The sequence below is a fragment of the Pagrus pagrus genome, assembly GCF_965226575.1.
Source record: "Pagrus pagrus genome assembly, chromosome: 9".
Taxonomy (NCBI): Eukaryota; Metazoa; Chordata; class Actinopteri; order Spariformes; family Sparidae; genus Pagrus; species Pagrus pagrus.
Window position 1 is genome coordinate 15,560,444 of NC_140193.1, and position 14,607 is coordinate 15,575,050.

Sequence of the window (14,607 nt, forward strand, 5' to 3'; positions counted from 1 at the left end):
AGTTCAGCACTCAAACAGCGTGGAGTAAAATCTATTTACTCTGGTCCAGATATCCTTTAACTGCAGACCCTTGGGTTCCATAACTAATTGATTTGTAACGCTGTGAGTAGCAGGCCTGTGTACCACACATTGGCTGTAGATACTGTAGCGTGCCGCTGCATACAGTTTATTGTCGTGAAACTTTTGTCATGGTGATTTAGAAAGCTGCTACTGTGACAACCCACCCAAACCTCTCCCTCTGCCTGCCGTCAGATTGTGGAGAACTGTATTTGCACTCTAAGGAACCTGTCATATCGTCTGGAGCTGGAGCTGCCGCCGTCCCGACTGATAGGGGGGCAGGAGCTGGATGGCTTACTGGGCAACGAGTCGCCCAGTAAAGAGGTGGATTCCAGCTGCTGGGGCAGGAAGAAAAAGAAGAAAAAAAAGAGCTTGCAGGAAGAGACGGTGAGTGTTTTTAAAATTAGGCTCAGAGCAAAGAGTTTGACTCAGTACAGTCAATGTGTTTTTGAATGGTCTTTCATACTTTTAGGTCTTAGAAAGACCTTTTTAGAAGTACATGTTGGTTTGGTTGAGCTTTTCTTCAAGCTTAAAATAGAAAGTAAAGCTTAGTCTAACGTTAGCACTGTTGGAATTTGATTCCTGAAATTTAGCTGAACTGGACTGACAAATCACACTTCAAACTTATTCAAACTCTTGGACTTATTTAAACTTACCACTGACTAGACTGCAGACAGCCCAAAGAAAAATGTATTCCCAAAACATCTAAAGCCCAATTGCACTGAAGCTTTTCCGGACTGCAAAACAAATTCAAAGCAAAAGCGCAGTCCTGACTGAAATTGAATTTTTAAATGTCTGTTTTATCTTGTGACAACCAATAAATCTAGCTCTGTCTTTGAGAAACACTGTGGACAAAATGAAGAAAAGAAGATTTGAATCAATTAATTCTTCTTCTTTCCGGGTCTTAACTTTTCAAAATTTGAATAACACATTTGGTGTCTTAATTACACTGTTGTTTAAATCTAAATTAAAAGAGCAATTATTGAAGGAAACAAGAAAAACAAAAATACAACAGGTGATCCCAAAATTGTGAACGATAAGGTCTCTCAACGTTAATGGAATTTCAGTGCTAATTTAGTTTTGGGAGTAGAATTGACTAAATCTTTTGGACAAGTACAAACCACAGACAGAAAGGCATGCAGTCATAAGCTGTGTGTGCTACCTAATAACATCTGCATGAAAAGAGTTAAGGTTAATCAACTTTTCTACTCATGCAATTATGTTCCCTTATCTTACAATGTAATAGGCCAAATTCCCTTTCAACGTTCCCACCTATACATCTCAACTGTTGTGCAACAAGTGTCATCTAAATGTCTTTTTTCTGTTTTTAATTTTAATTTGGCTCCGACATGATAGGATATGAAGTGCTTAAATACCACCAATATACGGTGCAAACAGTAAAGAGCCTGCATATTAAATGTCCAGTATATCCTAGGGAAGAGACTGAGATTTATCTATCTTCCTCTGGAGATGCGACAGTATGTATTTTACCACCATGTTCCTGTAGAACAGTCTAATCTAAAACCATGGGCCAGCTTGTTTAAAAATTGCAGTGCTGATGATGAGCTGGAACATTTCCTGGCATCCTCTCCTCTACATCCTCCCTACCTTAGTTGCATTACATGTTTTGTAATTTTTTATGTATTTTTTGACATGAAAATCACCGCTCGTTCAGCCTGACTTAACTCTGTGGTTGTCTGTTCAGTGGGACGGTGTGGGACCGATCCCCGGCTTCTCAAAGTCTCCCAAGGGGGCAGAGATGCTGTGGCACCCTGCGGTAGTGAAGCCTTACTTGACACTGCTGGCTGAGAGTTCAAATCCCGCCACTCTGGAGGGCGCTGCTGGGTCTCTCCAGAACCTGTCAGCTGGCAACTGGAAGGTACTGTCCCAGTGTTTGTGTATCTATGTACGCAGCAACAGCATCACACATTGTCTTTTGTTTTTACTGTTAAATGTGATGTCCTCTGAGACAAAGCATCTATTCAACTGGTTAAAAAGGATTTAACAGCTCACCTCCTCTGTCAGTCAAAGCTGATGTCAGTTTCACACTTGGAAGAACACATGCTCAAAGACCATCCATTTCCTGTGTGGCGTATCGACCTTTTGAAAGTTTAATGCCTTTTTTGTGTTTTCGTGTGTAAAGTTTGCAGCCTACATTCGTGCAGCAGTGCGTAAGGAGAAGGGACTGCCCATCCTGGTGGAGCTGCTGCGGATGGATAACGACAGGGTGGTGTGTTCGGTCGCCACTGCTCTGAGAAACATGGCACTGGATGTGAGGAACAAGGAGCTCATAGGTCAGGAGTCACACTGTCAAACAACTAACATGTCAGACTGTAATGGATTCAGATGTGCTAAATAGAATTATATACAAATATGAGCATCCTTAAAGGGGGGATTTGTAAGATATGGTCAGAATTTTAGTTTAAAACATTTAAAAATGAACTTAAAAATTAAACAACAGTGTTGACATTATGTTAAAGACCTATAATTAATGTTTTGTTGAGATATCCACTGACGTCAGCATGCTAACCAGCTAGCCCTGGCCCAGCTTGTCTCATGATACCACTTTGTACTGGCAAGAGGCGACAGTCTGATCGCCCCTCATAGTTTCAGTTCGGGAGATCTGAAAGTCTAATATGTAACCAAAATAATGTCAAGAAAGGAAATATTTGATATGCCTAGTTTGAAAACAAAAATACAACCATACACAGTCTGAATTCAAGTTTCTCTTTTTGAGCTCAGTTTCCTCCTTAACACATCGTAAAACACACTTCATTCAAACCCGACCTAATAAAAAAACCCAACAAAATATTGCTGTCGAAATAGTTTGTCTTTCCACAACCACCTTTGGTTTGGCCGAAATATATCCTCAATCCATCGAGTAACGTGAAAATATTCCAGCTCTACACGCCATTTTCGGCTATTTTCTCTCCTCTGCATCTTCATGCCTATCCTGTCCCCGCCTGCATGTCTCTGTATCTACTGGTCTCAGAGCTACCTTCGATTCTCGCCACGATTCTACACCTTTTAATACTGTACTCACCTTTGCTGATACTGATAAGCCATGTTGTGAATGTTTTTAGCTTGGCTGCGTGCACTAATACAGCAGAAAACATGAATATATTGATGTGCATTACAGATACGCATCTAACTGCTGAGTATGGAAGTACATGGGACTGGGAAATTGGTACAACATGCATCAGATTTGCAAGACATGCAATATTGTCGACATTTTATTGTTTATTTCACAACATATATCGTCCCAAATCCTTTTTTGTTTTGCCTGCTGACAGCATGAGCGGTGTTAAACAATGTGTTTAAGTGTACAAACAGAACAAGGGCATTGTGTATTGTGTAACCATTTTCCCCACTAGTCATTATTTTTAATTTCATCTCACTCCAGACCCTTTTTGTTCCATGAAGCGGTCTCATTTAATGAAAAACAAGTTTTTATGTGCGCTCTCTGTGGAATTAATGAGGAGTTACAGTTCCAGCAATGCAGGGGTGACGCCTGTAGGCAGAGAGGGGAGGAGTTGCAGTGTTGGCTTTAAGGTGCTTTAGTGTGTGTGGTATAGAGAGAGAGAGAGTGTGTGTGTGTGTGTGTGTGTTTGTGCTGCATGCATTCAGGACCTTCAGCTGGGCTGCTGTGCTGAAGGAGAGATAGGGGAAACAATCCTTTTTAAACACCAGGATGCACACACACACAGTCCGACGTCCTTGCGATGATAACGCAAAGTCATTTCGGAAGACTGCCTACCTCACTGCAGTCTCAAGCTAAATCCATGTATCATTCATGATATAAAGAGAACAAAATGTAGTGTGGGTCACTGTGGCATACATCCGCTTATACATTATGTAACATGTTAAAAAAAACTGCTTTAAATTAATCTCTGTATGTCTCTGCATAAGCTTCTGCTCACAACTGTGCTGTATAGTCACATTGTGTTTCCCCTCCTCACTCTCAGGGAAGTACGCGATGAGGGACCTGGTCAACCGTCTCCCCGGGGGGAACACCACCCTGCTGTCGGACGAGACCGTGGCTGCCATCTGTTGCACCCTGCACGAGGTCACCAGCAAAAACATGGAGAACGCCAAGGCCCTGGCCGACACGGGCGGCATCGAGAAGCTGGTCAACATCACCAAGGGCAGAGGAGACAGGTGTGCTACAGCAGCGTGTGTTTGTCCCTTTTAGTGAGGCTGTAAACCTGACTCGCTTCACAAGTCATCAGCCATATGTGGCTGGTGGCTGGGCTGTACAGACTGTCCCTGACATTGTACAGTTCTACACAGCCACTCCCACTTTTAGTACACACACACACGCACAGGCTTTTCATATAGCCACAGGGAAGGTGGTTTTGTGTGCATTGAGGTTTTAAGTCCCCGTGGAATGAAGGAACAGTGCTGTAGCTATTTCCAGCCTGCTATATATTCAGTTATATTCCAGGTTAAAACACACTGAGGACACTCTCTTCCTTCAATCAGGCTGTCCTCTAATATTTACAGTGTATTTTAAAATACTCAAAAATAAATGTAAATGTATTCAGTCATATTATGGCAGCTATAATAATGCATTTGGAACATATTTACGACTACTTTTTCCCCATTGTGAAATGTATATAAAGGATAGGCTCACAGTTTTTCAAGCCTGTCTTAAAACAATACTTGGATACACATATGTGCATTGAAAAAAAGATTTCTTGCTGTAATACCTGGACAAAATCCACAGTACTCGTTTAATATGAGGTAGATATTTTCCAAATTTACAGCCTATTTTGTACAAGATGCTCGTGTTTTTTGTTACTTTTGGAAGATTTTAAGCTTGTGTCATGAAACTGGAGATTGAGGCCTAGTCCATACGTGTTAAAACAGGGTTTTAAAGAATATAAATCTCCCTCCAGACAAGCGTTTTAGCACTGTTTCAGCAACTCATGTACATTGAGTATGCGCATGCCGTTGTAAACAGGAAGCAGATTGTATAACACGATTAGTTACAGAAATTACTATGAACGAGTCAGGGCAGCACGACTGCTATTCACAGAATCTTTATCTTTAATAATTGTTATGAGCTGTTTTTGTCTCTCTTTCCCATCATTGTATTATCAATGTCTGTTGGTGTCTTTCTAAATATAACTTTAAGCAATACAACATCTATTCCCTCTCTGTACAAGCTCAAATACTCCAATATCATAACACACACTCCGAGTTCATATTTGCCAATGATGCTACATACACTGATCAAAATGTGGGTCTATATAGTTTTTTGTTAATTAATCATTTAGTCGAAAAACCCCACCACATGTTCCCAGAGGCTGAGGAGACTATTAAAAATCTATTAAGTTTGTTTGATTAAAAGTCTAAATCAAAAAGAAAAGCAGCAAATCATCACAACTGAGAAGCTAAGTCCACAAAGTGTTTTGTGTTTTCATTAAAATATGAATCTGTTGCCACAACTGTACAGACATTTTCTTTCCATTGAATAATAACGAAGCTCAAACATAACAGCAGGAAGTCGTTAATAGAAAATAAACACAAAATGTGAAACCATTAGTTTGAATATCTCCAGTTTATCCGCTGTGAAACAAGTGAAGTTGTGACGTGCTAAAGGGATGAAGATGACCCTGACGTGTATGTTGTTGTCTGTTTTCCAGGTACTCTATGAAGGTGGTTAAAGCAACTGCTCAGGTGCTGAACACACTGTGGCAGTACCGAGATCTGCGTACTATCTATAAGAAAGTAAGCACATTAGGACTGATAGTTTATACATACATTGTTACAAGTGTACAACATGCTTTGATTTTAACAGAAAAGAAAGACATGTCTTGCAAATACCAACGGGTCAGAAGGTTAAAAAAGCAGCGAGCAAAGGAACCAAAGAATTCTCGTTTTTCCCCCAACAGGATGGATGGAACCAAAACCATTTCCTCACTCCAGTGTCAACGCTTGAAAGGGACCGGTTCAAGTCCCAGCCCACCCTGCCCACCAGCACTATTCAGATGTCCCCGGTCAACCACCCTGGTAGGCTCTAGTTCAGCACTGAAAATAGACACCGCCAGTGAAACAGGAAAACCTCTGGAATTCAATGTCAAAATGTGTTTTTTTTCTCTCTTCACAGCTGCCAGTGCCACGTCGTCTCCTGCCATGCTGGGCATCAAAGAGCATAGAGACACTATCAGAGATTATCAGAGAGCACAGTCAACTATGCAATTTTATAATTACCAAGGGGACAACACCATCCATAAAAAGCAGTATACAGGTACTCAGACAGAGCTTTTTAAACGTTTTACAGCCTGCATATCATCTTAAAAGTCCTGTTCAAACAGTATCTGCAGCAGACTGTAATCACAGCTACCCCGTGGTCCTCTCTGCGCAGGGCATTATCTATTTTATCCTCCATAACACTCCGAGCAGATTCTATGGCTGTTTCGTCTCCCTGCCAAGACAGAACTCTCTTATCGTCTCCTCCAAAGCCTGCCAGTCAGTTTAATTCAGAGCTGTTTTTGTGCTGGAGTTGGTCCCCACAGCAGTAAACGGAACAGCCTGGCCAGTGGTGGACGCTCTACAATGGGGCCATTGTTAGCAGGCCCAAGTCGCAGCATGCAGACAGGGGCAGCGAGTGGGCACCCAGACGTACTACCGCCAGACGAGAACTCTCGCCAGCCTACGCTGGTTGGCGGGAGCAGGGGGGCGGGCAGAGTAAACAAAATGAGCCGCAGCCTCAACAGTCGGTGCTTTACAGGACGAAGTGGAAATTGTGTTTCAGGAATCCACCGGTTGGATCAAGTGCCAACTGAAATACCCATCCCATGGGTTATGTAAACAACAGAGCAGCCCAGGCCAACTCAATTATTTGGTGTTATTTCTCTCTCCAGCACTTCTTGATCCTGCTCTGTCTAAATACAGACATTTGCCCAACGGGGATGTGGTGTGCTGACGTTTTCACTGATCTCAAATGAACTGTATTCGCATCTATATTTGCAAGTAACACAAAACTTCACTTTTTATTTTGACTTTTTTCAGGGTCTGGACAGCCTTCTCCATATTACTACTCTTCACCCACAAGAGAGGAGCCCAGAAGAACACAGGTAAATACAATCATTCTGCATAAATGTTTGGTTCTACTGTTTTACACAATTATTCTTTTGCATACAGTAGTTTAGTAATTCATACAGTATTTTACAACTTATGACAATGACAAAACAGCACCATGGTAATCAAATACAACATTCAGTATCACACAAAAATTGTAATGGTGTGATGCTTCCTGGACTTCCTGTTTTCTTAGAGGTGCTCTTTGAATAGGGATACATGTAGACATAAAAATCACAAAACAAAAGAAAATCAATCAAGTAACGTTTTGCGCTCAAAACTGATGATAACTTTCATTATGTTTTAATATGTTGATTATTTTCTTTTTTCTAATTTCTTTATTTTCCGGTTATTTTTTAGAACACAAATACACAGAAAAAAACTGAACAAACAGACCACCAGGGGTAACATAATAAAACTCGTATTATCAATAGTTAGCGAGTTAAGAGTTACTTTTACAATAGTCCCGGAAAGAGAGAGCCGCCTGCAGAGCCGTCACCAACAGGCCGTCAAACGAGAAGCATCTAAAGCCCATATTAGTATCAGTCCATCCCGTCGGCAAAGGAAAATAAAATGACTAATGCCTAATGGCATTTTAGAAGGAAGTCACAATACCAAATATTTCATTCTTTCTGTGTAATATTCATGTGTAATAGTCATATTGACCAGCACCCACAACATTCATCATAAAACTGACAGTCACAGTAAGGAATCAGAATACCATCCCAAATGTGGTAAACCACATACCCATGGTAGGAACAAAAAAAAGAAGGGAAGAAAGAATATTGATTATTTTCTGATTAACTATTTTGATGAAATGTCAGAAAAAAGTTAAAAAAGCATCCATCATACTTTCTCAATTTCCTCTAGCCCCTTGGCGATGATGATACTGATCATAAATCTATTTTTAAACAGCACTTTTGAAAGCACAGTTACGCACGCTGCTGTGTCATGGTGCACACTGTTGTGCATTTTGCATGTTTCTACAGTAGCACAGAAAGGACAAGCCAAACACCGGCTCTAGAGAGAACCTAATTACCATTTTTAGCGGGCACGGTTATGGAGGGTGAAATGAGGGGTGTCAAGTTTGTAGCAATCTGCAACCTCACCACTAGATGTCACTGAATCCTACACAGTGGACTAAAATATTAACACAAAATAAAAAGGAAGGAAATCCCAAACAGTAAAGATAAGAACAATAACATGAATAATAAAACCGATAAGACGTGTTAGGCTTTTTTATAAACACTGGAGACGCGGCTTGAACATTAAATGGTTATCATTGAAAACGATTAACTGAACTAGATTTGTCATTGATTAAATGACTACTCATTTAGGGCCTACTTGGTTTCATTGTTGAGACGAAGAAAGCAGACTTTCGGTGTGATCCCATCCTGGAAAACCAATGTTTTCTTCGAGGAAATGTTTGATAGTTTTGGTACAAGGCGCTCGTTTGAGATCCCTCCACCCTGCGCTGTATAAACCTGGCGCGGACAACCAGCTCTTCCACCCTACTTGACTAATATAAAGAGACTGACACGTATTCCACTGTGGATAAATGACGATGCTGGGAGTGACCCAGCACATCAGCTATTGTCTGAGCCAAAGTGGATGTGACTGCTGGGATTGGGTTGGTCTGGGTGCGTCTCAGGCACCTGTCACTGCGCGACACGTCCATGTGTGCCCACTCAGATAATGGGCACAGCGAAGAGGAGGGAGGAGATGGGGGAGACAAAGAGGGAGCTCTCTTGTGTCCTTCATCCCATCACATTTAGACCAGTTAATGTGTGAGGACAGTCATTAGCCCATTTATTTCAGATAAACACAATTCAATCTATCTTCCGGGTTTCTGACATTTTCCTTGAAGCAGTTTTCTGTTGCGTTAGCGACCAGGGACATGCGGGCTGGAAGGTGATTGATTAGTTTACTTACTGAAAAACCTCCAGCCTGATGAGAGTGCATTTTGCAGAACCTGGGAGATGTTAGTATATGTTGTGTCATTTTATTACCATCAGGTGGAAGATTAGTTTATGACATGTTAATGAGTGCTGGTACTGTTGCCATGTGAGCTGTGTCTCCCAGTTCCCGGTCTTTATGCTAAGCTAAAAGCTAACCTGCCGCTAGCTGTAGCCTCATATTCAACAGACAGACGTGAGACTTATATCGATGTTCTTATGTAACTCTCTGCAAGAAAGTGAATAAGCGGTTGTCCCAAAATGTCAAATTATTCCATTAGGTAAAAGTAAGATAATGTGAAATTGTCTAGAATCCCTGTAATTGAGTTCCTACTTGTAAAAATACAAGTTACTTTAACTACCAAAAGCAAAAGTACTCGTTGGCCCCTGTAAGTGTCATTTAATTATGCAGCATTTCAAATTGGCAGACTGGGAACAGAGATGATGTATTTATGTGTAAGTTGCATTTAAAGCTGATTTAATGCTGCTGGGTAACGATGCATCATAAAAGCTGATCAAGGTTTTGAATGAAAACAGGAATCTGCAAAGTCGACACTGACTAAACCTGTAAGATAACTTGGTGGAGGAGAACTTATAATATTTTCCTCTGAAACGTATCCAAGTAAGGCAAGGCAAACTTAGTAATAAAGCACATTTCATAGCCAAAGGCAGCCTAGTGTGCTTTACAGATTATAGAAGAAAAAGCACAAGAAACAAATGATAAAAGCGAGCAAGCAAAAGCAAGCCCTGTTTGCACAATATTACCAGGGGATCTCATGTGAGTTTTGATATCGCCCCTCTACATCAGTGTTTCTCATGGAGAATAAGTGAAGTCTGTATTTTACTTGAACTTGCTGACATCATCCCCCGGGTATGATATCAAGGCATCAACATAACATCAACATTTCAGAAGCAGAGCGTCTGTTCTCCAGCACCCACACTATTTATATGGTTTAGAGTTGGTTTGGCCACTTTCTGCATGTGTCAGAAGCTTAAAAACACATTTGCAGCTCATTTAAATCAAGTAACAGTAGACTTTGTGGCTGTACTTGAATATGACAACCTTTTGTCTCTTCCTTACCGTCTCTGTAATCGCTCAAATAAATGTCAATATAGCCGATGTCACAGCAGAGCTGTTGACTGCTGCCCAACACTATAAAAACAGATGTCAAATAAAGTATGACCCCAAATCACAGAGGTGCTGATTTGGACCTCTGTGTTTGGTGAAATGTGTTTCTCAGATTCTCCCTGGATTAAGATCACAGGCAAACTCTGCAATTATTACAAATTAGTAGAGGTCCCCAGGTTATACTAGTCCAATGCTGATAGTAAGTAGTAATAGGAGTAGTAGTAGTAGTAAGTATTATAATATAAGACACCCATGCCAGCCACAGTCTGATCACCCTGCTACCATACCACCTCTGGCTGTGAGACTTCGCCATTCATTCATAAACTCAGTTTTGTTTTCAATGTTGGTATTGTAAAATGACAAATAAATATACCTTTACCTTAATTAAGTAGCAGAAAATGATGAAACAAGTCCAAGTATCTCAAAACTGCTCCGTTGTCCAAAAAGTCTTTTGTTGGACAAACACAATCAGAGCTACCCTCAGCGACAAATGCTCTGTGATCCTGTGACTCTTTCACAATAAAAGCCAACCGATTAACATGAGGTGGCAGCAGTGAGAAATGTTACATTTGCATTAGCTTTAAATTACTGTAAAACACCTCTGATGCTGTCATCAATGACATGAAATTAAAAACAGTCTCACTAGATTAAAGCAACAAAATGTAACTTCCTGGGGAAAGATGATTAACTGTCGAGTCTCATCTTCAGATCATCAAATACTGAGCTTTTGGGAGCTCATGTCGGAAGCGTCAGTCTTTGACAGCCTGAGGGTGAGACTTCGCAATCAACTATCTTTTCAAGTCTTGCAGATGCTGCCACTAACATTGAACACTAACATATAGAGAGGAAATTACAGAAAGTAGCTACACTGATTTGCTTAAAAAGAAATGCTGACCATAAAGAGAATCAAAAACATGATTTGATTTCATGATTTGTCCTTGAGGATAACTTTAATTACAATATTTGATAATGTTCCAGTGGACATGAGTTCACCACAGCCTACCTGTCTCTCTTCCATGCAGCCTATGTATTACACAGAGGAGCAAGGCCGGAGGAACTACGACACGTACAGAATGTACTTGAAGCATCCCCACGGCTACGACGACCCTTACTTGGAGGAGGTCATCACCTACCCGCCCACGGTCGACTACAGCTCCCAGCCTCATGGACTGAAATCCACCACCAACTACGTGGACTTTTACGCTAGCACACGGAGGCCTTCATACAGGGCAGAGCAGTACCCCGGCTCTCCTGACTCCTGGGTATAGGTGGGGAGATTCAGCCTGCAGCAGAAGCGAGGAGCCATGGGAGCACACGAGAACTGACAAACTTTTTCATGATCTTTGGCTTTATAAGTGTGTTTGTTGTAAAGTGAATGTGTGTGTACGGACGGGGAGTTCAACCGAGAGTGATGGCAGATGGAAAGATGGAATGTGTGCCAAAGAAGGAAATCAAGGAATGTTTTTATTTTTGGTTTTTAAGTTATTTTTTTTTATTTTAGTAGAAGATGATGGAATCACGCTGGAGGGGTCTGACGATATGTGACACTAGCGTGAGGAGACGTGTGTCCTGCTTTGTCTAGATGTTAGTTTTATTTTCTTTATGAAACTCTTAGCTGTGATAGCATGATGAAAGGTGTGAGTCATGTGCGCGAAGGTCCGCGGTAAGAGTCAAGACGGGGGAATGTGTATGTGCCGAAGCCAAAATGGATCATGAACTCATATCTGTGTAAAACAACAAAGAAAAAAGAAAAAAAAAAGATAGTAAACTAATGTTAGACTGTACAGAGGGATCAAATTGTATCTGTACTTAATGTTGAAGCTGTGTAATGCCATGGAGTCTTGTACATTTCTTTCATTTTATTGTAAATACAGAAAAAGAACAACATGTTACCTGGTTTACACTCATCAGCACTGGTTAAAAAAAGAAACTTGTGCCATGTTAAAATCTCTAGAGATATATAAATATATGAAGAAATATGTGGACAAAGATGGCATCATAATACAACCACGCTAAAATAATAAAAAGGTCAGTTTTGTTTTTTAAACGCAGCGTGTAATCGCATCTTTTTATTCACAGGTACAAACGTATCTTTTACACTCCCGGTGCCCAAATAGAAATTAGTGTGAACATGCAGAGATCCAAAAGGAGAAATCAAACGCTTCCCTCGTTTGAAGTCGTGTCTCTGCAGTTTTCTGCTCCTGCGGGACAAACGGTTTCATTAAATTGTATTTACACAAACACGCCGTGAACCTGCAGACCTGTGTTTCATAAAACTGCACCGCTGAGACGCCCCGAAGCAGAACGGCGAAACCCAGCAAACTATAATCAGTAACTGACCCTGTGCTTACCATTTTGCCCTTGGGGTCAAAATAAGTATATAATTTCAGAAACAAATACTGGCACTGGATATGAACAACACAGTTTGAATGTGTTTACAGCGCAGGATTCAAAGGTAAGGTCTGTGCTAAATATGGAAACTTAAATTGAATTGGGAGAGCGTGGGCCAAAACAACAATCCAGCCTTGGATCCAAAAATAAGACCACACTGCAAAATAAATTGGATCCCAAGAAAATCATATCACAATACAAACTCTAACTCAAGGAACAGGAGGAAAAGGGAAGGAAACAAACATACACAGTTGCAGATTTGCCCTCTGGAGCTTCCTGGCAAGAAGTCAAGGTAGGAGTTGATATAGAGATGTGAGGTCATGCCTCTTCAGGTGTGTCCCATGAGAGCTTATTTCAGAAACAAAGTGTACAGTCGTCAACAGAGAGAGACTAATACAGTTTTGATCCTGCTTGAATTGTGCCATGAATTACACGTGATGTTTGTCAAATAGGAAAAGAAGGAAATATAGAATATAAACGGTATCAACACCAACACCAACACAGCTGTCAACTCAGCACAGACAAAGTATTTAAAAGAGTCAAAATCACAATAAATCTAAAACAGGACTGATTCTAGACTTAATGGCTAAGAGGGCCAGATGTGCAGCTCTTCAGTCTTTACTGTATTTAACCACTGATGGTCTGATTGACCACAAAGCCCCAGATTCACCAGATTCACCAGATTCACTCACTAATTAGCACATTTTAACATTTACACATGATCTCCATATTAGAGGATGGAACAGTTCATAGGTAAATGAATAAAGACAGAAAGAAATCTGCTTCCTTCCGTTTTGAAACAGTTTCCTTGTGTGATATCTGGATTAAACACATATATTTAGCAATATGCAAACATGAGTACCGAACCGAAACGATGAAGGGCTTGCAGTAGTGGAGGAAGTCCTCTGTACTTTTACTTAAAGTGAGTAAAAGTGCTGCTTTCAAAACTCTACTTGAATTTAAGAACATAAAAATTGCCAACAAAATGAAGTAGGCCTATCAAGAGGGAAATTTCTCACCATGCATAATGGCCCTTAAAGATTGGAGCATTTTTATCACATGCAACAAGATAAAAAAAATTGTTTTGGGGGACTTCAGGAGTTTATTTGTTTCGGTTGCCCGTTTTCATGGCAGACATTTTGACCTGTCATAGCAGGAAACGCACAGGTGTGACCAATTACGTTAATAGCGATGGCTCCGCTTCAATAAGTGTCCCAGTGAGCTGTGTCAGCGTGTGAGCATGCACAACAGCAGAGCGCTGGAACCAGCTCACCTAAATGGAATGCAGCCATCATTCACGTTATAAATTCCACCTGTGATTTTCCTGCTTTGACAAGTCAAAATGTCTGCTGTGAAAAGGGTCTATCTTGACTCTTCTTATAAGTAACTAATGATCTCACAGAAAGCCCAGCAGAGCTTTGCACAACCCCGACCTGAGCCAGTCTCATCAACGACATAACTGAAAACACCTGTGAGGGTCTGTGGGGCCTTTAATCTACAACAATGCACCATATTTATTAAGATGATTCCATGTTTTGTACGTAAAATCAACATAGTTCGTATCTGTAGCAGTTAAATAAATGAAGTGAAGTGAAAAAGTGTAATATTTAACTCTGGATTGTTGTGTAGAAGTGTGAAGTAACATAAATTGCAAGTATTTAAGTAAAGGAATCATTCAAAATTGTACTTTAGTAAAGTACTCGAGGAAATGTAAGCCTACTTTGTTACATTTCACCACTAAAGGCTTCAATTTTTGATGTTTTAATGAAAATTAATGTGTTACCATGTTGACTTTGCACAAGAACATACTGTACAACCTCACACATGCACTACTGAGACACAAAACACAAATAATACCCACGAGAGCTGCGACAGAGGATTATAACATTGCAGTATTGAATAAAACAAGGACAGTTATATATACAGCTATAGATCTGTGCTTGGCAGAGCAACGACAGCGACCTCAGCTGAGGGTTAAACCTCGGAAAA

The 14,607-nt window shown here is 40.6% G+C and overlaps 1 protein-coding gene across 5 annotated transcripts in view; it reads left to right on the forward strand.

The window, feature by feature from the left end:
* Positions 1 to 12,274, forward strand: part of pkp4 (plakophilin 4) — a 93,421-nt gene extending 81,147 nt beyond the window's left edge. For all 5 annotated transcript variants that reach the window (XM_084361865.1, XM_084361867.1, XM_084361866.1 and 2 more), the window contains 9 exons: positions 253 to 444; positions 1,763 to 1,936; positions 2,201 to 2,351; positions 4,023 to 4,215; positions 5,706 to 5,790; positions 5,955 to 6,072; positions 6,170 to 6,310; positions 7,075 to 7,139; positions 11,250 to 12,274. In XM_084361865.1, coding sequence (XP_084217991.1) covers positions 253 to 444; positions 1,763 to 1,936; positions 2,201 to 2,351; positions 4,023 to 4,215; positions 5,706 to 5,790; positions 5,955 to 6,072; positions 6,170 to 6,310; positions 7,075 to 7,139; positions 11,250 to 11,495 — 1,365 coding nt within the window. In that variant the 3' untranslated portion in view covers positions 11,496 to 12,274. The remainder of the gene's footprint in view (positions 1 to 252; positions 445 to 1,762; positions 1,937 to 2,200; positions 2,352 to 4,022; positions 4,216 to 5,705; positions 5,791 to 5,954; positions 6,073 to 6,169; positions 6,311 to 7,074; positions 7,140 to 11,249) is intronic.
* Positions 12,275 to 14,607: the final 2,333 nt, after the last annotated feature.